Here is a 27,127-nt window from a genome sequence, read left to right as displayed (position 1 = left end):
AAACGTAAGCATGTCTACTTTTATTTGGTTCATTAAGTTTGTCAGGGTCAGCATCCCTTACTGGATGCAAAAGTAAATGTGTGACATGGCTTTTATTTATGTGACACGAGTAACATGGAATACAGGTTAGATGAAGTTAAGGTTGTGTACTGGACGGGATGTCTTAAAAACAATCATTTTCAAGGGGTTTGGGATCAATTCTTCTGTAACAGTCAGCTCCAGAGATGCCTGGAGGCCTCCTTCTTAGGTGCTCTTCTTCTCCTCAAACATAATGTTTGCTGTGGCTCTCTTGGCTGTGGAAAAATTACATTAAATTAGAAAATAAATTAAAAACTAATGAACTGCACCTTGCAAAATAAGACTGGCGTATATGGCTCTTGAGGGAATGTAATTAGAAAGGACAGAGACAGGTAGTGGTTGGCTACACTCAGCAGCAGTCCACATAAGTAAAGTACTGCTGTCTGCACTCGCAAAGTCTTCCCAAGAGCCTTTGTCTATATAGTTTCTTCAGTTAACTTTATCTAACACATAATGCCAGCAGTCTGGACGGGAAGAGAACATGGAGTCTGTCTCAGCTTTATATGATTTTAAAAGCATCAATTGACTTGTTTTAACACATTTTGTTAGTTTATAATATGAACAATTGTAAAATATTATTTTCATGAGGCTGTTGAGTCAGAAAGTGACGGATCATAAGGAAACGTGTTTGCCGGCCCTCTTCATGCTGTTTATGTGTTGCTTATGTATTAGCTCTGTGGAAATAGACATTATAATAACTTCACCATGACAACAGGTTAACATAGCCCAAGGTTGCTTCAACATAAAATTTCAATTGGAGCACATCAGGAAATATTTTTTATTATTTCCCTATCCATGCCAGCCCAGACCTTCAAGTTACTCTCATGAACTGTCAATGGGCTTGCCCCTTCTGATTCCATTTTACCATATACAGATAAACTGTTTCTTATGACTTTAAGCTTCATGAATAAAATTGGCTTGTATAGACTTGTCCTCTGCTATTGATTGATTTGTTATTTAAGTGCTCAGGCCCTCTGCTCTGCTGGCAAATGTTTGGAAATTCAACGTGAAGATACATGATGAAATGTGGCTCTTATGTCAGAAACTTGATAGCAGCTATAAAACAAATTAGAATGACAATTCAAATCACAATGGAAAACTATTTGAAATTGTGAACAGGGTCACTCGTTATGATGGCCACAAATGATCACCTGAAACTGCAATTCCGCCGTGGCTTTACAGAGGTTTTGTAGTGAGTTGAAGCTCATTGTTAAGCATACGATAAGAGAGACTTTGCCCAGTCCAGTCCAGTACATAGAAAACATAATACTGTTTCTCTATTCACAGTAAACACTAAACAATGTGTTGATTAACTCACCCTCATCTTTGAATTTGTCAGCAGCTTCTGACGCCTTGTCCTTCAGGTTCTTCACTGCATCATCAATCTTGGCTTGATTCTTGAGGAAGACGGGTCGAATGATGCAGTTATATATCCGGACTGAGCCATTAGAGGGAGTGGGGGCCATGCACCACACCAGGAAGGCACACTGGGTAAACAGAACAATGATATGTATTATTATATGATTGTTTTAGAGGCTGTACTGGTTAAACTCATTTTAAGAAAAATAATTAATCTGAAATGCCGCTCACATCGTCGCAGAGTGGGGGATGCAAGGTCTGGTTATAAACATGCCCCCTTTTTGAAAATCAAGCAGGTAATGAATTGAAAGCAAAGTTATACTTGTCTGCCTTTCTTTTTGTGCTGATCGGAAAAATGGTCCAACTGTAGACTCAAATCTGTGATTAAGATTAAATTGTGCATTGAAAATGCAACATATAAAAATGAAAAGTACTCAATGCAAAAGGCCTTTATATTTGCAAATGGTGCCAACCAGAACAATTAAAATGGACATTGGGGACATTTTATATAGACTGTTGTGGATATGTCTCAACACATTATGTTTTGAGATCAAAGTGAAAACAATCATCATTACAGAGTAGGGCTGGGCGATTAATTGAAATTCAATTTAAATTACAATTTTGGCTTCCCTCGATCATGAAAACAAGATAATCGTAATAAAACAATTATTGTGTCGCACGCCGTGTCTTGTGTGGTAAATGCAGCGAACCCTGTGTGCGCTCCGCTCTGCCCCGCCCCCGCCCGAACACTTTCGCTTTCAGCGATTGCAGTGCAATGGTTTATTCAGCATAAAGTTAAAGTACTCGCCCAAGACTGATGTTAAATCGAAACACAAACGCCTTGCGCGAGCGAAATAGCAAGTTGCCAGTTGAAACTCCGTGGCGGTGGGTAACGGTGTCATTCACAGTGACACCTCGCCAGTGTGAGCCGCCGCACAGAAAAGCTCTGTGGCTTTATGGCTAAAATGGACCGGGGATATCCTGCCCGTTAACGTTGTTGATGTGGAAGGATTGCATTTCTTGAGCCTGGATACACAGAGCCATGTCGCCAAACTGACAGCACAACTAGAGAAAATATACAGTGATCCGCCTCCCTCCGTTAGTTTCAGTCTACAGCCGAACAAATTACAATAACCATCACGGACATTGTTTAAATAAAGCCTCTTGTTTTTATGATCATTAGGGCTTTGATGCAAATTCTGAAGTCTGAATATTACGTTGGCAGCTGCTGTGCAGTTTGTTTTCAGCAACTCAAACTGCATTGTAAAAAAAAAATGCAATAAGTTGATCTTTTTGTAGATCCTCAACGTGCAAATAAATGAGTTGTTCACAATCATATCCCTAGTAAAATATTAATTTTGGAAGGTTTCACTGTTTATTTATTTAGGGTGGCTTTTTAGTTGTAGGTGTTTGAGGAGCACATTTGGGAGTTTAATGTATGCAATGTTGAAAGAATTTACAGGATTTTCATTTTGGGGCATCCCTACAGTGAATAATCGTCTTTAATAATCGTGATTACAATATCAATCAAAATAATCGTGATTATAATTTTTGCCATAATCGAGCAGCCCTATTACAGAGGTGTCCTGTCTTTTGGATTTCTTAGTTAGTTTGATTTGATTCTCATGACTCACAGGAAATGCTGATGCTGCTTCGGTGGCAGCCTTTTCTTTTCCAAACAGTTTCTGTTTCTATCGTCTCTCTACTTTCATTTCAGTTTAACCTCATGTGTGGTGTTTAATTAATCTGAACAACTCGCGGACATGAAAACCACACAGGCAACAAGCGCAGAACAGCTTCTCTGAGTGGCAAAGCTTCATCGCGAGAAGCATTTCTCACTGTGCTGTGAGTGACAGGCGCGACCCTGGTCCTCTCTATGAGCGCACATGCGCTCAACACCATTCTAGTTTGACAGACTGATCGCTCTTTATGCCAAACTTTTTTTGAACAGCACTGGATTTCTTTTTGTGAATAACACGCAATCTACCCTACCGTAGCGGGTATCCCGTGGCCCACAGAAAAAAAAGTCTGTCTCTACTACACACCCGCAGAGGCTGATTTGCATGTGCGTGCGTGTGTGTGTGTGTGTGTGTGTGTGCGTATGTGTGTGTGTGTGTGTGTGTGTGTGTGTGTGTGTGTGTGTGTGTGTCAGAGGTGGGACCAAGTCATTGTTTAGCAAGTCACAAGTAAGTCTCAAGTCAAGTCTCGAGTCAAGACAGGCAAGTCCCGAGTCAAGTTCCAAGTCAATGCTGACAAGTCTTAAGTCAAGTTCCAAGTCCTGCAGTTTGAGCTTCGAGTCCTTTTAACCAAAAAGTTAAAATATATTTACCCACATCATGTACGCTTTTAAAATCTATATTTATTAATTAAAAAAGTGCAATTGAAATTGTGGAAAAAAAATTGTACCGTCATTGCACCTCCCTATTGCACTATTTACCAGTGATTTTTAACATTTAACTCGTATTTTGCAATAATATTCTTCATTTTAAACCACTCCTTTACAGAATAAACACATTTTTTAATTAGTTTTATGTTGACCACCTCGTAGTTTTTATACTCGAACAAAACTATCTTTGGTATAATTTTTTCCAACTGGCACGTTGTTTGACAGCACTTCCTCTTCAATGGTTGTCCTGCAATTTCATTGGATGAATGCTGTCGGATCAAAACAACGTTGGTTTGATTGAATTTGATTGGATGTTGTGCCGACAGCACATAGGCCTACACGCACAGACACTCACACATAGGCTACATGTGGAAAAGATTGTAGGTTACAGTGTTGTTATTTCTTATAGTGTGTTAAGATGTGTTTTGTTCAGTGTGGATGACATTATAGCTGTCAATTAGTGGGCGTGACGTCAGTCGGCCGGAGAGTCTGTTTAGTAAGTTTCCTTTTCTCTTCTCTCTCGGTCAAGTGTGTGAGCGTGCATGTTGCCGCAGTAGTCAATCATTCCACAGTTGAAACGTGTTTATGTGAATCACCCGTGTGTGAGTAGCCTAAGTATATGCAGTCCCGATCGCTGTTATAAGTTACAATTTATGGATGTTTTTAACGGCTGAGATTCGCCGGTCGCAACAGCTGTTCTAACGTCTCCTCACGAGCGGAATGTAAGCTTTTGTTATTTTCCCGCGATCTATATGCTGCTGTACCTGTGAAAGAAGGAAAATAAAGAGCGGATAAACCATACTCCTCCAGGGTTCAACATAACTTTTTTTTCCTACTGGCCCGCTGGGCCAGTGGATCCGAGTTTTACTGGCCCCTTGTATATTTTCACTGGCCCTGCACACACTTTTTTTTCTTCTTAATTTAGTGTCAATAATTTTAATACCTGTATTAGAAAAATAACCATATCTAAAGGGAATATCTATACTGTAACAGTATAGATATTCCCTTTAGATTTGGTTATTTTTCTTTTAGTTAATTATATGAAATGTTGATATTGCTCATACACATAATATAAAACCAGGCAAACATATTGAATTTGAAGCCTAACTGAAAGTGTGTTGAAAGAGTGGGCCAGTATTTTAAAGTCCAGTAGTTTGATAATTGTTTTTATTCTTGAATTTGGGCAGTTTAATGAATAGTTCACCTGCAGAAGTCATGTTCAAACATAAAAAAAAAATAAGAGATGAAGGTCTGATCATTCTTTGTGGTGTGGTAGGCTGTTTTTATTACTTTCTCTATATGCATTAGGGATGTGAATGTGTCGACCGAATGACCAGTTTTCCACTTGCGCTCAAGTTGACTTTAAAAATAGAATAGAAATCCGAAAATCAGTGGGTTATGCCGTTTTTTTTAATGGGAGATTTAACCGTGTACGAGTTCACGTCTGGTCGTGAGCGCGCTGCAGGAGTGTCACTTCTCCATGAAGTGTCAGCTTCACATAAGAGTCCGGTGTGGGACCATTTTTTCAAACTATTGATAAAAAACAATGCAGCATAAGTTAAACGCTCGTCTAAGACTATGACGTTAAATCACCTTAGAAACACACAATGCCTTCGTCCGATCACAGCAGCGTTTCACCGTGTGATCTCGCCAGCGAGTGAGCCGCCGCGCAGATGAACTGTGGTTTGTGGCTAAAATAATAACTGGGGATAATCTCCCCGTTAGCGATTTCAATGGGAAAGACTTCCGCGATCTGATTGAATGTCTCGAGCCTGAAAACACAGTGCCAAACTGCGCGACTATAGGAAGTGTACAGTGAGCGGAGTCCCTCCGTTCGTTTCTGTCTACAACCGACACAATCACCGGAGACGCATTCACAGCTTTTAAATAAAGCCTCTCATTTGTATTACCATTGGGGCTTGGATGCAAATACTGCAACATTACGGCGGCAGATAAAGGAAAAGCGCAGTTATCATTTTCTGCACCTCAACCTCTGCTGTGGGAAGAAAGAAAGGGGGCAGAGCAAGTCGATTGATTTGTCGACTCGCAGGCGCGGTAGGCAGCTCTGCCAACAGAGCGAGAGTGCACCCGCTTGTTGCTCCGCCTGTCAAAACGCCCACGCATCGGTTGTCCACTGGCCTTTCATTAAACAAATATATTTTATATTAGGTTTATTATATTGAGTCTTAAATAAACACTGCTTTCATTCCGACTCTCAACGCGCATTTCAATGAACCATGATGTAGTCTACAAAAAGATACTGAACTGTGACTGGCCTATCAACTTTCCCTGCATATGATTTTACTGGCCCCGGGCCATCGGGCTATACGTTATGTCGAACCCTGCTCCTCCTCTCCTAGTCTCATGCTTATAGTCTGACGTTTTTGGCCTTAAGTGGTGTTCTGGCCAACACCTCTGAGGTGAAACCAGTGATAAGCAGATCAGCACGGTACCGGTACATCCACCACAGTTTCCTCAGCTACACTACATGATGAAAGATACAGAGCGGTAGCCTAGCCTACTTAAAAATATACTTTTTAATCTTTGGGTTTTGGGGAAAGTAGCAAGTCTTGTCAAGTCAAAAGGCTCAAGTCCAAGTCAAGTCACGAGTCATTGATGTTAAAGTCCAAGTCAAGTTGCAAGTCTCTTTACATTTTGTCAAGCCGAGTCTCAAGTCATCAAATTCATGACTCGAGTCCAAGTCATGTGACTCGAGTCCACACCTCTGGTGTGTGTGTGTAGGTGTGGGTGTGAGTCCATATTTGTCGAGGAAAGAAAAAACGTGTCTGGCTATTGTCCAATGTTATTAAAGCTCCCATATTATACACCATATTATATGTTTTTCTTTAATTGTTTGCTGAAAAAAAACTTTCAGATAATTTATTGTACTATGCTGATGTTCAGCTAATCTCACAATGGCCTATTTTTTTAAAAGAGCTGCAGCTCCCCTCGTAAATATACAATCTTTGAGCTGTCCCCGCCCCCTGTCCGGAAGTGATTCCAGATACGCCGCTGTCTGTTTGTAAACAATGATGACGTATTTGCTGGGCCTGTTAGCGCAGTTAGCCTACCCATGAGAAGAACCAAGTCTAGTGCTAGTAACGCACTTTGAACAGTTTGACATGACCTATTCTTGTCTACATGAAAGACTATGTTCATACAGATGCACTGACTTGCCGTTTCCAAGCTAATGGAAACGGCATGTTCACAATAAAAATGCTGCAAAAGATGGTGGCTACTGCGAAGCTAGATCGGGAGCTACCGGCTAAAAATACCACTAAAATCAGTGAAAAAATTATCTTCAAAGTTGACTTCTACACTATTAAGTTCCAATCCTTTGTCCTGTTAAAAACGAGGCATTTCCAGACTGGTGTGGGTAATAGAATTATGTTTTTATGAGCAAAAGCTGAATGCTTGTCTCGAAGCTAGCTCGGAAGCTAACGGCTAAAAATACCACTAAAATCAGTGAAAAAAATATCTTCAAAGTTGACTTCTACACTATTAAGTTCCAATCCTTTGTCCTGTTAAAAACGAGGCATTTCCAGACTGGTGTGGGTAATAGAATTATGTTTTTATGAGCAAAAGCTGAATGCTTGTCCCAAAGCTAATACAGCTATACACCAGTCAGGCAAAAATACCAATAAAAACATTTCTTTCAGTTTCACTGTTGTGTTATTAAAAACGAGGCATAGACTGCTGTGGTTAAGATACATTAGTGGAGTATGAGCAAAAGCATTCTGTGTTGGTGTATGTAACATTCAGGCTGTACTATGGGCATCTTGTCGCTTAGCGGGGAAAGCAACATGGCTGTCGCTCGGAAAATTTTCCAGAGGATCTCGGGGCCGTGGACCAATAAGAAATGGGGGGGTGGGGTTATCATAGACTACTGCACGGTGGACGTTTCTGGTTACTAATGTGGGGGGGAAGCATGGACTTCATGCACTTCATGGTAGGACAGACAGTGAGCATAGTCAGCCGCGAGAGATCACTTCCTATCGGGGTAGCTATCTTTTCAGCCAAAACATATTTCCCCTCTCTATAAATATTTGGTGGTTGGTCCAGTTTTGAACTGGATGGTTCATCTGATGAGCTGTTGATGTGGATCTAGCGAGCAACAGCGGAGGTTTCTGTCGCTGTTTAGATCATGCATCGTATCGTTTCCTCTCAACTGTTGGGAATAGGCACACAATATTATGTTAAACCCGATAATTTCATTAAAATGTAGGAGTGATACAAGTAGTGATAATATCACAAAATGTGAAAGAGAAACAACTATTCCAATTACATTTTGTTTATTCCTTTGTTCGTATTCTTTTTTGCTGTTCTGTACTTATTTGCAAGTTTAAATTGATAAATCCTAACAAGTTGGTTGGATTTATCAGTTTAAACTTGTAAGTAGACCAACAAGTGTATGATTTAAAAGCAATAGCCTATGTGTAGACACATGCTGAATATTCAGCAACAAGATTAACTTAATTTACTGTACTATGTACCTTAAGGCTTGTATTCTAAATTGTAGAAAAAAAAATCTACTAGCCTACATTGCTTATTGCACAGCCCGATGTTGATTTTGGCTACTGAGCTGTTAGCTTAGTTTATTGTTGTCCTTTGACATGGGACTCTTTACAAATTGAAAGAAAAACTTGTCCATGCATTTATCTTTAGTAGACTTGACTACTGTAACATAGTCCTTGCAGGCCTTCCAAAAAAATCTAACATACCCCTTTCACACCAAAAAGAACCAAGAACCAAGAGCCAGTTCCGGGCTGGTGCTGGGGCCAGTTCAAAACTGGTTACAGCCTTATACCAGTTATGATGAACCGGTTGGTTTCACACCGACCAAAGCCAACCATGGAGCCAGCAAGAGAGCAACGTCATGACGTCACTGTATATGTCTGTGTACGTCGCCCGACGCCACTACTCTTGTGGCTGACGCTAGCTAGCGCTAGCTTCAAGCACAACAACAGCGGCGGAAACGTCTTATTTTACACGTGTTGCCTCTCGCTTTGCTCTGTTAATCCATACAGCGTATAGTTCTCATCTCTAGCCCAGCTCAATCCTGGGGCTGGGGGTTGAACCGGTTTTTACAGCCCGGAGCCGGCTCTCTGGCGGTGTGAAACCAAAACACTGGCTCTAGCTCGGAACTACAGTAGCTCCAATTTTTCGGTGGTGCTTCAGCTAATTCAGAGTGCTGCTGCTCAAGTCCTCACTAGGACCAAAAAAGTGGATCACATCACCCCAGTTCAGAGGTCTTTACACTGGCTTCCTGTCACTCAAAGAGTTGATTTCAAAATACTGATGGTTGGTTTATAAAGCCCTAAATGGTTTAGGGCCAAATTACATTACTGATCTGCTGATACGTCATGAACCGTCCAGAGCACTTAGGTCGTCTGGGACAGGTCTACTCAAAGTCCCCAGAGTTAGGATTAAACAAGGAGAAGCAGCTTTTATGCACCAAATATCTGGAACAAACTCCCAGAAAACTTGACGTCTGCTGCAACTCTCAGCTTCTTTAAATCAAGTCTGAAGACTTTTCTGTTCCCATTTTAACCTGTAATTTTTATTATAAGGACTATATATTATATTATGTTATGTTATGTTTTTGTGATACATTATATATGTTATATAATATAACAATATAGTCTACTTGCCAGCCCATAGGGCCCCATTGTGAACCCAGTTATGTTGAGTACACCAAAGTTTTATGTTAGAAATGTAAAGTATGGGTCCCCAGTAGGTAGAAACTGCCGGATGCTAACTTGCATATGTTGGGCAATTAGCGTAGCATACCATAATTAGCATTAATTAGCATAATTACCATATTGACAATATTTCAGCAACTGCTTTGCCGATTTGGACAATATTGGAGTGATTTTGGGGGTTAATGAGGATGATGAATCCATTTCTGACATTTTCAAAATTCAAAATGGCCGTTTAAACCGGAAGTGGCCATATTTTCACTCAAGGTGGGATGATTTTGATGAATTTGGAGTCTATTTTCCAGGTTATTTATATGCTTAATACATTGGCTATCACAACAACATTTGTGATAATATGATACAGGAAAACCTAGTTAATTCCTATCCAGATCCATAGTTAGCTAGCTAGCTAGCTAGTTAGCACATTAGCTAGCATGCTAAGTTAAAGCAGAAGTAAGCAATTTGATTATTTTAGCTTTCTTCCTGTCATGTCATCCCTACAAACATTTTACTGTCACGGAACTCTCACGTCACATCAGGTGTCAGGGGCGGGATTATTCTGACCAACCAGATCAACTAAAATTTAGTGACCGCCATATTTAAAAACAAAGCTACTACAAGACGTGGTCAAAACATAATCCCCAACCGTTGATTTTGATGAATTTGGAGTTGATTTTCCAGATCCATAGTTAACTAGCTAGCAAGCTAGTTAGCTCTTTAGGTAGCGTGGTAAGTTATTATGTTGTTTAGGAACTTGTAATCAAGTTACAGCAGCAACTGAAATGACAATGGACATTAGCTAGCTGGCTTACTAGCAAACCACTAAAGCAGCAGAGAGCCCCAGTTTCAGGTGATTCACCGACTTAAAGGTTCAGTAAGTGATATGATCCTTTTAGCTAACTTCCTGTCAGTGGCTGCAGTTAGCAGTCCCCTCCCTCGTCCCTACGTCACCACCACATGAACACACAGCCATCTTCATCAGATATTGCAGCGATGGAGAGCAGCAAGTCATCGTTCACAGGCACAGAGACCCGCCTCTTTATAGCACTCTGTCTCCTGATTGGATAAAAACGAATAGCAGAGTCTCAGAGCTATACATCTGGAAATCGGTGGCGGACCATAACAAACAGCTCATGCTCTTTCATACAGTAATCACAATCAAAAGGTACTATAGATGGGGTTTTTTCCTTTCATTTAATATTGTGTAGTTTCCAATAACCAGTGTTTTTTTTTAAATTCCCTCTCAAATCAAAGATGTCACTGGCAATGAGCAGGTAAAAACATCTGGTCTTCCACTCGTTATTGGAAACTACGCAATCCCAGTCTACACGTACAACAACCTTGGCGACCTGGCAAGTAGAGTTTTATTCTGCGTACTGCACGTAGGGTAAGTCCACCACCAATGTTTGGATGTATAGCTCTTATTCTCTGCTATGTGGGAAGCAAGCAGGGTCTCTGATGAGGCTAGGAAAAGGGGTGTGAGGGAACTGTTATGAACTGCGCACACAGTGATTGCTGCATGCATAAAGAGATTACAGGAACAACATGACAACATGGCAATTGACATTAGGCTAGCTAGCTAGAAAGCAACTATAGCAGCATAAGTCAATTCAGTGTTTGAACCGGTTTAACGACCCCATAATAACAACATGAACATCATGCCCTCTGCCTGTATTTTCCTTTTGGTGTGGATCTCTCTCTCTCTCTGTCTCTCTCTCTCTCTCTCTCTGCTTTGTTTAACTTACTGTTATTTGTTGTTAGGGAAAAGGTTGGTAAATCATGAAGGGGGAAGCAGGATGCATTGGTCACTTTTGTACTTGAAAGATCAGGTTGCAGGTGGATTTAAAGGAGAAGTAAGGGATTGTTTGTTAATATACATGTTAAATCACTCTATACTCATACAGCAATCACTTAAAGCTCCCATATTATACACTTTTCGGTACTATTATACACTATATTATATGGTCTTAGTGGTCCCTAATACGTTTTTCTTTAATTGTTTGCTGAAAAAAACTTTCAGATAATTTATTGTACTATGCTGATGTTCAGCTAATCTCACAATGGCCTGTTTTTTAAAAAGAGCTGCAGCTCCCCTCGTAAATATACAATCTTTGAGCTGCCCCCGCCCCCTGTCCGGAAGCGAAGCCAGATACGCCTCGCCCTCTGTCTGTCAGGGCCGTGGACCAATAAGAAATAGGGGTGTGGGCTGCACAGTGGAAGCTTCTGGCTTTCCAGTTTGTGAGGTCAGAAAAGGGGAAATTTCTGACTGGAGTATATTGGGGGGGAGGGGTGGGGGTTTCAGAAAGGGGGAGAGTGAGAACAGGAGAGATTGTTATTTTTCTTAATATTTTGGCAGTCTCTAGGCACACCGTGGACCCATGGATATGTTAGAACACATTTAAAAAGTGCATTTAGCATAATATGTGACCTTTAAACAGTATGCACAGTTCATAACACAGGTCTCTGAGTCATTCAGCTTTGCAGTAATTGCCAGTTACATTTTCGAGTATCCCGCTAATTTTTTTCCAATCAAGAGACAAAGTGATTGTCTCTTGAACTGCAGTTAGCAGTTAGTGACTGCTAACTGCAGTTACTTACAGGAAGTTAGCTAAAAGGATCACATCACTTACTGAACTAAACTGAATCTGTGAATCAACTGAAACTGGGGCTCTCTGCTGCTTTAGTGGCTTGCTAGTAAGCTAGCTAACTAGCTAGCTAATGTCCATTGTTGTTGCTGTAACCTGGTTACAAGTTCTTGAACAAAATAACTTAGCACGCTAGCTAAAGAGCTAACTAGCTCGCTAGCTAGTTAACTAGGGATCAGAAGAGGAATTCAGTAGGGTTTCCTATATCCCATTAGCCAAAAGCTAATTGTGATTGCCAATGTATTAAGCATATATAAACTGAAATTCAACTCCAAATTCATCAAAATCGACGGTCGGGGATTATGTTTTGACTACGTCTTGTAGTAGCTTTTTGTTTTTAAATATGGCGGTCACTAAGTTTTAGTTGATCTGGTTGGTCAGAATAATCCCGCCCCCGACACCTGATGTGACGTGAGAGTTCCGCGACAGTAAAGTGTTTGTAGGGATGACATGACAGGAAGTAAGCTAAAAGTAATCAAATTGCTTACTTCTGCTTTAACTTAGCATGCCAGCTAATGTGCTAACTAGCTAGCTAGCTAGCTAACTATGGATCTGGATAGGAATTAACTAGGTTTTCCTGTATCATATTAGCGCAAATGTTGTTGTGATAGCCAATGTATTAAGCATATAAATAACCCGGAAAATAGACTCCAAATTCATCAAAATCGTCCCACCTTGAGTGGAAATAGGGGAGAACGGGGTAATATGTCACACGGGTAGGTTGTCACAATCGTTATATCTCGGAACCAGAAGGTGCTGTCTGTTAAATTTTGGTATGTAACTATCCACAATTTAGGTCACCTACATAGTCTTCCTTGGAGTTAGACTGCTGCATTTCAGGTGAGAGGACTGTTAGTGTTTTTCATGTCAAATTGAAAATATTTAGCTCCTCAGTATTTTTCTTCTAGGCTTTTACACAATGGGTTTATAACAAAACACTTGTTACCCTAAAAAAATGTGAAGGGTAAGCTATAGTTTAGATTGTTTTTAGCAAGCTAGATTGTCAGATGGTTGTTGGCCTTGATGCTAGCAAGAATTTCCAGTTGGGGTTCCATTTTTTGGGGGGTTCGTTGTCACATGTTATCCAAAGGGTGCAGCCAGGAAAGGAACCCAATAACAAAAGAAAATGTCAAGCTGTATCCTCACTGACACCCCAAAGCCGGGCGGCAGTGGCGAAGTGGGTAGGGAGTTTGCCTCTGGTGTGCAGGGTCGGAGGTTCGATCCCCCGTCTCCCCCGCCACATGTCGAAGTGTCCCTGGGCAAGACACTGAACCCCGAATTGCTCCCGATAGTTAGCTTAGTTAGCTTAGCGCCCTAGTGCTAAGCCTACCCTGCGTGGTAGCTGCTGCTATCGGTGTATGAATGTGTGTGTGACTGGGTGAATGTGTACAAAAACAATGTAAAGTGCTTTGAGTCTGTGATAAACGGAGATATAGCGCTATACAAGTCCATTTACCATTACCATTTACCAAAGAAGGAGAGAATAGAGCAGGAAAGGCAGCTAGCATGCAAAAGAGAAAAAGGGCAACAAAATCAAAACGAGCCAGTGCATCCCAAACTAGACCAGTTGCCAAGGCTACTGCACCCCAGCTGGAGAAGAAGAAACAGAAGAGAAAGAGACAGGAGGAGGAATCTTCATCAGATAAAGAGGATAGTTTGTGTTTGGTTTGTATGGAAATGTTCTCCCCGTTCAGGGGAGGTAAGGGAGAAGTGTTGTATATGCAACCAGTGGGCACACAATCTCTGCTTAGTTAGAGTGAGCAGACCCTACATTTGCCATCACTTTAACTCAGATAGTGAATGTGTGTTGTCTAGTTGAGTAGGCTATTATTGTTAGACCTATTTGTTTTGTTCTTTATGTTGTTACAGTAGGTTGGTCTTAATATGGATTTCCTTTTTGTTAATTCCTTGCTCATTTTGTGTTAAGATGCATAAAGTTATGTAGGCCTATTTTTCAACTTGACAATGAAATTAAACTTTCAAATGTAGTTCTGCTTTCTTGCCTTCTTTTTAAGATTTGTCCCATTAAGATAACATTGTGACAAACAACCCCATAGTGTGTGACAACCAACCACTTGATGGGGTTGGTTGTCACAAAGTGTTAGAGTGTCTTTGATGGTAAATGTCTTCTTTATTACAATAAGTTAGAAAAAGTGACAGGTTCACATTTCAAGCCAACACCTTAAGCTTCAATTTAATGTAGGAATGACTATTGAAAGATGTTTAGGTGATGAGCAATTCTCACTACAGTAAAAAGTGTGCCTACTTACCCAGGTCTCCCCTATGGCCACTTCCGGTTTAAACGGCCATTTTGAATTTAAAAAATGTCAGAAATGGATTCATCATCCTCAATAACCCCCATAACCACTCCAATATTGTCCAAATCGGCAAAGTAGTTGCTGAAATATTGTCAATATGGTAATTATGCTATGCAACGCTAATTGCCCAACATATGCAAGTTAGCATCCGGCAGTTTTTACCTACTGGGGACCCATACTTTACATTTCTAACATAAAACTTTGGTGTACTCATTTTGGCAAGTAGACTAATAGGTAAAGAGAGTATGTGTAATAAGCCTCGGCTTCGTCCTATACCCTTTTTGGGCCATTGTTTCTTTAAAAAGTAAATGATTGATCTTGTTTGTATTGTGTCTTTGTGGTAAAATAAACCGAAAATAAAAAAATTCTACTACTATACAAATACAGTAGGCTATTATTATTCTTGTTATATAGGCATAGGCTAGCCAGACTGATTAATAACACATATAGTCACAGCGACGTGTGTGGTTAGATGTTCAAATTGGGCTCAGATGGCATAAAAAAAGCACCAAACAATTGTCGGTATCTGGGCCAGAAAACAGCCTGTGTCCCCATGCCCCATGATATGACTGTCAGGGAACTGGCCGGATCATCTCTGCTTCTAAAAACAACGGCATAACATTTCTCTAACCAGAAAGTTGAGCCAAGTTTCTGTTGCTTCCTTCAGGTGAAAACCACACCTCAAGATGGACACACGCTCTGCTGTGTTTGGTCTGACTTAGGTGAGCAGCATCAATAAAATAAAAAATCCTCTCGTTACTGTTGTTTATCTGTTTGTTTCTGCAGTCTTTTCTTTTCTTTTAAATTACGCTATGTGTTGTACTGCATAATAATAGCCAACAATATATAACTATTAGACAGTAGCCTATGTATATTTAAACTGTTTGTAAATAAAGCTCTGTGTTTTTCATACATTTTTATTTTAAAAGGTTTTCCCACATTAGCTAGCAATACGTTACAAAGGCATACTTTTATTTTGAAGGACACAATTCGACTGCAGTATTGCCACATGACCTCCTTCCTGTTTGACACCACGTGACTTTGTTTTTCGTCTTGAGCACAAAATCAAATAAGGAATCGGCTGAATGCACATTTCCTTCTTCAATTCAAATCCAAAATGTACAAAACGGAGAACATTGGGCAGTTCTGTTCGTTTTTCGATTTGGCAAAAAAAAAAAAAAAAAAAATCCCTTATTGTTACAGTTTTCTGTTTTTCCTATGTTGGTTTCAATGAAAGTACCCAGACCGATAAGCTATCAATTTCCCAGTTAAATCTAGGTGGTGCCCCGTAAGAAGTTGATTTGAATTAATTTCTGTTATTTTATTTTATTGATAGCCAGAAGTGGACAAGAGTACCTATCTGCAGACCCATGGAGAAACGGAGCTCCACCGGAAGCACGATGGGGCCACGCCCCGAACTCATTTCATTGGTCAGAATTGTAACCTACTCTGAGATTGTTTTCACTTTACACTGCAGCTCCGACTGAAGAAAGAGTCTGTTACAACGCGTCCCTGTACAGTTTAAAGCAAAATCACTCCATAGAAATCTCCATCGAGATGTTTTTATCATTTCCTGATGATTTTACGTTTGACCGATCATTTATCTGATCAGTAGCGTAGTTCTCAGCCCTCGTGTCGTTCATATGCGGCCACCTTACACATCGTGACATGCTCTACATTCAGATTAATAAACCTATTGTATTGTATGTATCTCATTATTTATTTATTTATTAACAGTAGTTTTTTAACGTCTGTGCCACTGAACATGGGCTATTTATGTCAGGTTGAAATGTAATTCTGCGGCTGCACGCGATCGTTACTGTTCACTTGCGTGATGATCAATAGCCTAATATGAATATAGAAATTATATAATAATTAAAACTGTGATCACTAGAGGACAAGGGATCTGGTAATAAATCAATCAGGATCTACAATGGAAACTGTCACCTAATGTGTCAGACGTTAATGTCTTTCACCCCACTTTTCAAAATTAGCTGTTTATTTTAATGTGGTGGCACTTTTTGTGTTTTATTTATAAGAGTTTATATTTGTATGTGATTGACCTACTTGTTATGATTGTGAATTAAAGAGACGGATTTCGGAAGATGTACACAAAGCTTCGTTGCTTCATTCATCTTCTACCTCAACATCTCCTTTGTACCACCGTCCTGGCCACTTGGGACCCTTAACAAACTGACGTATTTTACTGTGTACTAGCACCATAACCGGTGGAAACTGTGTATTATTATTCACCGCTAGGTGAACTCCGGCAGTAAAACAAAAAGAAGAAAACAAATTCAGAGTAGGTTACAATTCTGACCAATGAAATGAGTTTGGGGCGTGGCTTCCGGTGGAGCTCCACTTTCCCCATGGGTCTGCAAATAGGTGCCTCTCGAAGTGGAGGCCAAATCCTCTGCTTCCTCTTATTACATTATGCAACTTACAAACATTCTTAAGTAGAAAACCACTACACCTTTAAAAGTCAGACTCCTAGTCACAACTTCAAGGTTTACTATGTATATTAAACCATATAAAACACAGTATAGTCACACATAAATAATCCCTCTCAATGATCCCCTCTGCCTCACTAGAATGTGTTGTAATTTGTTTATCTGCGCTGTATTTTGCTTTGTTATGGTTTCATTTGCTCCGTTGGGAAGTTTCTAAGCATCAACCAATTGAGCCGTGCACATGCTGCAGCCCAGGCACTAGACAGCCAGGCCCCCTCCCCTACCCACTCAACAGCCGTTCTGTCTTGCAGAGCTGCTAATGCTGTCAACATTTCCACATTGACTGAAATGCAAACAAGCACAACAGACTCATTCTGGATTACCTTTCCAATATAGTAGAATGGGAACCAGGAAAGGAAGATATCAGCAAAAAACTCTGCCACACTGAAGAGTCCATTAACCACCCAGTAGGTCAGCCATTTGGTATCATCCTCTTTGGTGACACTTTCAATTGCCTTAATCCTGGAAAGACAGAGGAACAAAATGAAAGTTTTACAGGATTTGATAAATAAGGTTAAGATCACTCACACTTGAACATGTTTTTTCTCTCTTTCCTTTGTTCTTTTGGTCGATGGGACTGAATTGAGTTGTCTACCTTCTCAATACAAGTCCTGCTACCTAAATGTCAGTGCCTCACGTCAGATTTAACTCATCACAAACATATTTTCATCTAATTGCATCACTTACCTAGCCTGGAAATCCAGACCCTGATATCTTGAACGATAGAGGGTCTGGCCACGATCAATAGTAATTTCCAACTCAAGGGGCGGCTCCTACTCGTGCATTTCAAATCGCCACTGCACGCAGTTGGATAGCACTACAACCAATCAGAGCGATGCGCAAGGTGACGTAAGCCCCTTTCGTTTAGCGAACAGCTGTTAAACTGTTAAATTAAACGTTTGCCGTTGTCGGTCGGCAAAACAGAACATTCCACTTACTTGCTAATGAAAGATTTGAGTGCCGTCTTCCAAATCGTTAAGGGTCGAGGCCAAAGCAGTCTCAAACTCACACAACATATCCGCAGCCATCTTTGATGTTTACTAGGGGTGTAACGGTACACGTATTTGTACCGTACCGTGACGGTACAGGCACGTATTTGGTGTTACAGAGGTGGACCGCGGTCCGTATGTGGAGTACATAACGTTATTATATGGCGAATGTACAGGCTTGTTTTGCGGTGTGGAACTTAAAACTTGTCGTCGGAGTTCCCCCCGGACCATTTAGCCTCCGGCTCGGCTCGCACATGCGCAGTTGCAGCCAGCGATTGAGAGTCTATTAGCTCCATGGTGAGCATGACGGTCAGGCAGTGTTAGCAACTTAGCAGCTATATTCAGCGACTTTTCAGACCCCTCTGGCGACTCTTTTTTTTAAAAAAGTGACCAATCTAGCTACTTTTTCTGGTGTTATTGGTGACTTTTGGAGACCCTGTGCTGTCGCTAAAGCATGTATCGCTCTTAACACTTCTAAACGAGCAGCGGGTGCCTCATCGGCCACTCCCCCCGGTCCCACAGCACTGACAGGCGGCCGATTCCTCACGCAGCAGTCCCTCCCAACTGCAGTCAGAGCAAGAGATACACACCTCTCCGCTCTAGTGTTCCGTTTGCATCACTATTAGCAGTTGTAGTAGCAGCGTCCCCCCACCCCCTCTTTTACAGTCTCTATGAGTAGTGCAAGTCAAAATGATACAGTGCCTTCGAACAGAGAGCGAACTGCATGGCGAAAGATAACAGGAAACCGGGGCTCGCAGGCGCCCCCCTGTCATTCAAATCCCGTTTGAGGGATAATTTCGGATTCCAGGTGAATTATGAAAACAGTGATAGACGTGTGGAACAATGTCGGCACACAGGTTATTGTTTCACCGCGATCGCTTATGTAGGAGGCAACACGTCGAACATGCATACGCAGTTGAAAAGGCACCATCAGGTGTTTGGCTACTCTCACCATTAATGTGAAGAAAAACGAGCTGGGCAAAAACCAGACATTATTTTCTTTTTTATACTGAATATAAACAAGCTGTAATTTAATTAATGCTGCAGTAGCACTTTTATTTGATACTTTTTATATTTATAAGAGCACTTTAGAGTTTAAGAGAGCTGCAGCAATATTTTATTTTTTTAAAGTCAAAAAGACCCTTAAAGATGACATACCCTTTGTTTACACCAGCTTACAGAGCCTGCTGAGCATTAACACTATATCTTTTCATTGCAATTTTAGTTTATGCTGCACCTACACTAGTATTTAATAAGTATTTTATTTATTGGAGAATTGCAGCAGTATTTTTATATTTGTTATGCATTTTATTTATATCAATCACTCAAACTTTATTTATATAGCACTTTTCATAGAATCAAATGTAACACAAAGTGCTTAATACAACTCCCCCCCCCCACACCTCCTACCCAGAGATATGCATACATGCAAAAACATCCCCCTCCCACCCATCCATACCCCAAAATAAGAAATTCATCAAAAACAGGAAGGAAACTGCGCTGAGGAAACGCCATCATCAGAGAGAAAACACTAGAGACTGTAAAACTAAAACAATTCAAAATAAATATATGTTACTGTCAGCTAGTTACTGACAGCTAAAGCTGTTCATTCTCCGTTAACTATGAACCGTACCGTACTGTACCGTACCGTGACTTCAAAACCGAGGTACGTACCGAACCGTGACTTTAGTGTACCGTTACACCCGTAATGTTTACTATCACGGCTTCGACGTCGCATGCACGTCACTGTCGTCATCCGGTTACGTCCTCCCCAGAGTACCATATAAAGGGCTCTGGCGCGCCCATATTAGATAGAACCAATTGAAACCATAGCCAGATTTCTGGTCTTCTTGATAAAGCTTCAACGGAGCGTGTCCAGACCAACACGCGCAGCAAATTTAATTTGCCAGCGCCTAGTGGCAGGTCTGGGAATGCCAGGCTATCACTTACCTGCTTTTTTCTCTCACCCATTTAAAAACAAAGGGGGGGAGAAGTACTCCTTGCAAACAGGAATTGCATAACTGCAATAAATTAAAGAAGCTACATAATTAAAAAAAGGCAAGAAGTGTTCAAGAGGGGTTAAAATGATTTGCATGAAAGGATAGCATAAAGCTTAGCCAGCATTTGTCCTATCCCAATGTCACTATTTTATTCTCCAAAAGTAATTGCTACAAATGTAACCTATTGTGCTCATCATCACTGGAAATAGTTAATCTATTTAATACACTGAAAAAATAAAATAAAATAATAATTAAAGCGGCTACGAGGAACTTTTAAAAATCTTTAAAACAGCCTAATTTTCCCTCTGATAATCATAAATAACCTTAAACAGCAAACGAGACCATCAATGCAAAGAAAGCAGGCTCTATGGTCACATATTCGTATTGGTCGCAGATTTCAGTATAGCGCAGCAACGCAATTTGAGTAGCCTATCCCTCCAGGTAAGGGAAGGGGAGCGGGAGCCTTCTTTGAGACAGTTATTTGTCGTCATAATGGCTGAACCGTCAAAGAAAAAAAGAAAATTCAATGAAGAAAAGCTAAAAGGGAGAGTGATAGACGGGCGGGAAGAGGGCGTTGCCAAGCAACGTGTACACAATTTCACGGGAGTGAACTAGTCCTGCAGTGTTTACTCCTAAATGAATAAGCGGTACTAAAGAAAGTTTACTTTGCTTCACCATCATCAGATAACCATTATTCATCTGAAATAGTCATTATTTACAACAACATAAACACATTACCTTACCTTCCTGCCCGTCTATCACTCTCCCTTTTTACTGCCGTCTCTCATTAATTCGCTTTCTGTGAGGACACAGAATCTTTCAGGTCCGTGAGAGTGGTTAGTGAACCTGCATCAACTCATTGCAATCAGGTGTGTGTGGCACTGACTGGCATTAGTTGATGCAGTGTCTCACAGAGCCGAAAAGATTCCGTGCACTCACACTTTCAACACGGACATGCACTATATTGCGTCCTAATCATTTGACACTCGCACCGGCCTGCACGCACTAGAGAACAGCTTTACGACAGCTGGCGTCGTAAAAATACTACCGCTTTTGTCCAAAGGGGCCGCCAGCCGCCAAAGTTCCTCGTAGCCACTTTAAAAAACTAAAATTGGAATTGTGCAATTAAACTGATGGTAGTTTGTAGTAGACCCTAAAAGTGTGTCCCCTAAATGTCCCATCCAAAATGACAGAGCCTACTAAACACACTATATCATGGACAATGTCCAGTAAAATGCACTGATGAAAGACAGAACAATGAGAGAACAATAAAGAGATGAGTGCCTTCTATGAGGAACCATCTACAGCTCAAAATACTCAGCTGTTCATTTACTTTCATGGTATAATAATCACATCATGTGAGGCAGGCAAGAAAAGGAATTAACTGGAAATGAACTGAATATAGATTTGTTTTAAAGGATGCAACTGTCGACTATGAAATCTTGCATGACCACACATATAATATGCCTGTTATTTCACAAGAGAGATTACTGTATTGGTGTTCTCATCTGTGATGATATCATAGCCTCATGATTCCATCAACCAGGAAGGGGCCATAGCCATACACTGAAAATCATATTACTGCATAGGGAAATGTTATGTAGGCAAGTAGGCTTACTGGTTATGGTTAGGGCAAGTCTCCAGGCAATGAATGTAAGTCTATGAAGTAATTAAAAGTAAACACAACCTGTGTGTGTGTGTGTGTGTGTGTGTGTGTGTGTGTGTGTGTGTGTGTGTGTGTGTGTGTGTGTGTGCGTGTGCGTGTGTGTTGGGTGGGGCTGGTGGGCTGGCCCAACCAGCGCAGTCCATTAAGCTATAGAATTGAGTGCTAAGACTGATACACTTACGATATATAGGCGGGATACAGGAAGCCAATGAGGTTACACAGTAGAGATGCTCCGTAACCAATGACCAAGTAAACTGCGACGATACCGATGACAGCTGAAAGAGATCACACCGGATGTTTGTCAAGCTTATTTCTCACACAAATACACTAGTCCTACTTAAAAACAGCAATAATACATTAATTCACATCTACTTTTTTTTTTAAATGGCTAGTCTGCATATTAGAGTTCTATTTAATTTTTTAAATAAGATTATGACTGAATGCAGCTGAATCCATCCTTCGTAAATCTCTCTCTGTTTCCTCTCTTTAACCATCCCCGGCACGTCCCTCGCAACACTCACCGAGAGCGATGTACGTCCGGTTTACTCCAGTTTTTGCCTCGATTTTTGCCAAAACATCTGTCATGAGATTCTTTTCCTGTAGAAACTTCTCAAACCTTTCTTTGAGCCCTTGCGCCATGGCTGCACTTCCTTCTTTAGCAACGCTGATGAAATGATCAAATTGTTCTGAGTCAAACTGCGACACCCGATCCAGCAGGCTACACCTCTGTTCTCAGAGGTCTGACAATGCAGCTTCCAAACACAAACTTCAAAATAAAAGCACGGGTTTTATTCAAAGTAGTAGCCTACATTTAATTAAGATAGACAGTTTAATCAACTTGATAGAGACTAAACAACTTAATAGAAAGCAAGCAATACCTTACTAAAACAATAGCGTTTTCTGTCAATATATTAAGTTATTCTACTTGATGATTTGCTGGATCAATAGCCTATAATTAAATAATATTTTATCAAAACGGTTTTTATATAATCACAATTATTTAATATAAAAAAGTGTTTTCCCACCAGTAGGCCTATTGATTAACATTTGGAACACCAAAGTAAATCAATGTGTGTGTGTGTGTGTGTGTGTGTGTGTGTGTGTGTGTGTGTGTGTGTGTGTGTGTGTGTGTGTGTGTGTGTGTGTGTGTGTGTGTGTGTGTGTGTGTGTGTGTTTTTATGACTGCATGTAGGCAATCTTTAGGTAGGCCTAATGTTGAACTGAACCCATCCCAATTACAGTTCTAAGTAACAATAAAAACTACAGAAAGTTGTCTTTTCTCCCCAATCTAGTAACCCAATCAAATTCAAAGTGTTCAGTGCTTATTTACCCTACTGTGAAGGCAAAAGGAAGTAAATGTGGTCTCATACATAAACAACTGTGGCTAGCTTGATGCAACGTCTCAAAATAGTCATGGTGGATTTTCACCCTGAATTCGGACTTACAGTAATTTTCTTTTCCGACGCAAAAAACTACGCAAAAGAAATCCTTTTCAGTTGCACATTGTTGAGGTTACTCATAAATAATTGTTAGATTAACGATGGTCAGAGCATCTGAAGAACTGACTGCACATATGAGAGGAATATATCCTGAAAGGATAATCTCAGGGAATACATATTTTCTATTTGCACTGAGGCCTCTGCAGCCGCACCCTTCCTTGCTATTATGACATTGCAAAATACACCCATAAAGTGCAATTATTGACTTGTGATGTTTGCGCTTTAATCCAATAAAATGGAGCACAGAGAATGAGCATTCATTAATTTGAAGGTGTTTACACACGTATTGGAAAATTATAGGAGGAAGTATAACACTTTGCACAGTGTCCATGAAGGGACAGAAACTGGGTCAATATCGCTGGTGCCTTTCCACCCTCACAATACTTGAACATTTTAGTCCTAAATTTCCATATCCTTTATGCTTTATCATAAATAGTGGACTCTGAAGTTGAGTAAATATATATTTACGGCGCTCCCACACCTATTTTTAGGTCATTATGACCTGTTTTCAGAGGAATGAGTGTAAGATATGTCCACCCTGTCGTGGACATGTACATTACTGCTAAACATGTTTTTTATTTGAATTTTAAGATGAAAACTACATTTTATAAAAGGTATGATGTCCCTTTCCTAAACAAGGACTTTGTTTGATTTCATATTATAATAATTATTTTTTTAATGTATGTGATCCCTTCGTTTTCAAAGAAACACATGGATTTCTTTGATTTGGAAAGTAAATGTGATATTTTGTTAGTTTTTTTTGTGCACATTATCCCATCCCTCACTTAACTGTTCTACACTAGATTAAATATTATTATATTTTACAGTATGACTGATTTTTAATCTAAAAATGTCAAGATGACAGGGTGGACAATCACATGACTGCGAGCAATTTGTGCAAATTGCAATAATTCAATGTGACCAAATGATAAAGGCAATGATACAGTGAGATAAGCAGAATAGGGTTCCTCCTTCACTCTGTTCTGGAACCATCACTCTTTGGCAATTTAGAGAGCTACTGATCCCGTCCTATTTTTTGGAATACAGAACACAGAAGGCCCCACTTAAAGGTGAATTAAGCGATTTATTTATGTTAATATAAGTGTTAAATCGCTCTTTATTCGTACAGTTATCACTTATATAGTGTGCGCGTTTTATAAAGCCGATCTCTCAGTCACTCGCTCTGCATGTAATCAGCAAATAAAGTTTTCGGGGATCCCACTACTGTTAACCAATCAGAAGAGAGAATGCTACAAACCGGCACCCGTCTTACTGCCGGTGCACGTGCAGAGCGACAGATGAGTGAATGTGTATGTGCCTTCAATGGTGGAGCAGGTAAAAATCCTTCCCAATGTCTGTTTTGATGGTTTTCATCATGTTTTATCGCACTTACGGATCTGAGATGATGCTAGATAACTCGCTGCTTGAAGACCGCAGTGCATTAATGTGGTGACGTGGGGACGAGGGAGGGGACTGCTAACTGCAGTCACTGACAGGAAGTTAGCTAAACTGACCATTCCGCTTACTGAACCTTTAAGGGTTGCCACAACTCTATTTCTCTTCAAGTTTTAAAACAACAACTTAAGGCTAAGGGGATTTATTTTTAGTTTGGTTCTATATAAGAATTTCCCTCTGTGAAATATCACTGCTGTAGTTGTCAAATTAAGGATGAAAAATAGCATTTGCTGTGAGAGTCCGTTGAAGTGAGGACTTCATTGGAATTTTTGGATGTATTCATTAATTTTGATTTGAAATTGGAATGTGTCATTAACGATGAACACATAATGAACAACATACACATTTGTCCTTTTTCTTATTTTTTTCTGTCTTTTCTTAGTTTGTATGTATTGTCTGGTGTTGTTTGTTTGTTTGTTTGATTATTGTTACAAAAAAAACAAAATAAAAAGAATTATACAAAAAAAAGAAATTGGAATGTGTCCAGCTAAAAGTGCTCTAAAAAAATAAGTCTTTATTGATTGTGTGCTAATTTGCATAATCTAAAAATTGTTATTTCACTTCTACTTTTGTAATTGTCACTCAATCAACACCAAATTTGGTGCACATCCTGCGGAGTATTAAATAGACAGATTTCCTGTCTACAAACAATAATGGAAATACCAATATGCTTGTAGATCCAAATATCACTCAACTACAAGTGAAAGTTGGCCAGTATAATTTTTACTCTCAAGAAAAAGTATCTTTTAAAAATTACTTGAGTATTCGAAAGTACAAAGTGAAATATTTTTGCTAGATATAGTCTAAGGATAAGACAAGGTGATGACACATATTTGGCTGAAATTATACTGTTATAAAATGACATCCTAATAATCGTTCAGCGCATTAACTTACAATCATGACACAATTTAACAACTTAATTAAAATGTTTATCTGGAGAGAAAAGAACATTTCTAAACCTCAAGGTGCTTTCTCGGGTTGGACGGAAAGTTCTTGAAGCCAATAATCGTTCAGCGCATACTGAGATATCTATAACCAATGTTTCATCTCCTGCAGTCAACATTACCACAGTTTGGTCTGAAATGAAAGTGTGTGTCTGGATGACGTATTTGGGTATTCACTTGAAAACCAGCTGAGACTTGGTACTGTAATTGGTTTCCTTTTGTGATGAACAGAGAGTGTGATCAATTGCATTTTAGAAAATAAAACAACTGACTCAAAGCTATGTATATTATGAAACTAGCAAGGAACGAAAAGCTTCCTAGAAATGTACTGGAGTGGGACTTCCGGTTGGCATGTCAACGAGGAGGACATGTTGTGTGGGGCTCTCAAGCGTTCCTTTATATTTCATTTATAATAGCACCACACACTACTCAAAAAGACAATTTTTGCGCGGATATTACGACCCCTGACTGTTTGGTGTTGATGGGCCGCAGCAGGCAGAAGGAGAAAGGGCAGAATTCGCCTGAGAAAGAGGCAGCCACGATGTCGGACTGTCATGGCGACGGCGATGCCCTCCCGCCGGACCTGGACAAGCTGGCAGCATCTTTGGATAACATGTGACAACCAACTTCCCAAAATATGTGACGACCAACCCCAACTGGAATTTTTCGCTATTATCAAGGCTTACAACCATTCAACAACTAGTTAGCTAGCTAACAACAATCTAAACTATAGATTTCCCTTCACACTTTGTAAGGGTAACAAGTGTTTTGTTATAAACCCATTGTGTAAAAGCCTAGAAGAAAAAAACTGAGGAGCTAAATATTTTCAATTTAACATGAAAAACACAGTCCTTTCACCTCAAATTCAGCTGCCTAACTCTAAGGAGGACTACGTAGTTGACCTCTGATCCTAATTCTGGATATTTCCATACCAAAATTTCACAGACAGTACCTTATGGTGTCGAGATAACGACACGAGTGTGATAACGAGTGTGACAACCAACCTGTGTGACATATAACCCCGTTCTCCCCTACCGAAAATAGGAGTGGCTAATGCCTCATTTCCACCGAGTAGAGCGGGTCGGATCGGAGCGGCTCAGAGCGGGACAGCTCACTTTTAAGAATCTCGGTGTTGTTTCCACCGCGGACCCTACCCTTACTGGTGGGGCGGGGTTTAGGCTGGACTGCGATAGCCGCCGCCAGAATGTGGGTTAAACTATCGGGCTGTGGAACAACTGTGGTCAAGCCAGCGGTCTCTCGTTTTTGCTTGGTCAAACCAGCCGCTTCTTTATTTATTCCCCCCGTGTTGTTGTGAGCACAGAGACGGCTCGGTGCAAGTTGCAACTGATAGAGACAGTGAGAGAACAGCGCTGGCTGCGGCAGCTACGTGACATCGTAGCAGTGGGACACAGTGTAGCCAACTGATTAATTTAATGACGAGGAAAAACACCACACAATAAACACTGCCGCACTCACAAGCCAGCGATCTCTCGTTTTTGCTTGGTCAAACCAGCCGTTTCTTTATTTATTCCCCCCGTGTTGTTGTGAGCGTGTATTTACTAGCTTACTATCTATGGCG

The 27,127-nt window shown here is 40.4% G+C and overlaps 1 protein-coding gene across 1 annotated transcript; it reads right to left on the bottom strand.

The window, feature by feature from the left end:
* On the bottom strand, positions 1 to 22,380 carry reep5 (receptor accessory protein 5). Its single transcript, XM_080046519.1, has 5 exons — positions 22,172 to 22,380; positions 21,832 to 21,925; positions 17,319 to 17,457; positions 1,397 to 1,565; positions 1 to 293 (listed from the first exon to the last, which is right to left on the bottom strand). The coding sequence occupies exons 1-5, from the start codon at positions 22,287 to 22,289 to the stop codon at positions 244 to 246; spliced, it is 570 nt and encodes a 189-aa protein (XP_079902645.1). The 5' UTR covers positions 22,290 to 22,380; the 3' UTR covers positions 1 to 243.
* Positions 22,381 to 27,127: the final 4,747 nt, after the last annotated feature.

This window comes from Ammodytes marinus, assembly GCF_949987685.1.
Source record: "Ammodytes marinus genome assembly, chromosome: 18".
In the NCBI taxonomy this organism is placed as follows: domain Eukaryota; kingdom Metazoa; phylum Chordata; class Actinopteri; order Uranoscopiformes; family Ammodytidae; genus Ammodytes; species Ammodytes marinus.
Note: the sequence above shows the minus strand (reverse complement) of the source record. Positions and strands in the feature narration are given on the sequence as shown.

What these genes read in the sequence shown, in the direction of transcription:
- reep5 (XM_080046519.1), bottom strand. Translation starts at nt 22,289, where the DNA reads ATGGCGCAAGGGCTCAAAGAAAGGTTTGAGAAGTTTCTACAGGAAAAG. An exon ending in CCGGACGTACATCGCTCTCG is followed by an intron (nt 21,926 to 22,171) that starts GTGAGTGTTGCG and finishes GATCTCTTTCAG; the next exon opens with CTGTCATCGGTATCGTCGCA. An exon ending in CATTCTACTATATTGGAAAG is followed by an intron (nt 1,566 to 17,318) that starts GTAATCCAGAAT and finishes CTGTTTACCCAG; the next exon opens with TGTGCCTTCCTGGTGTGGTG.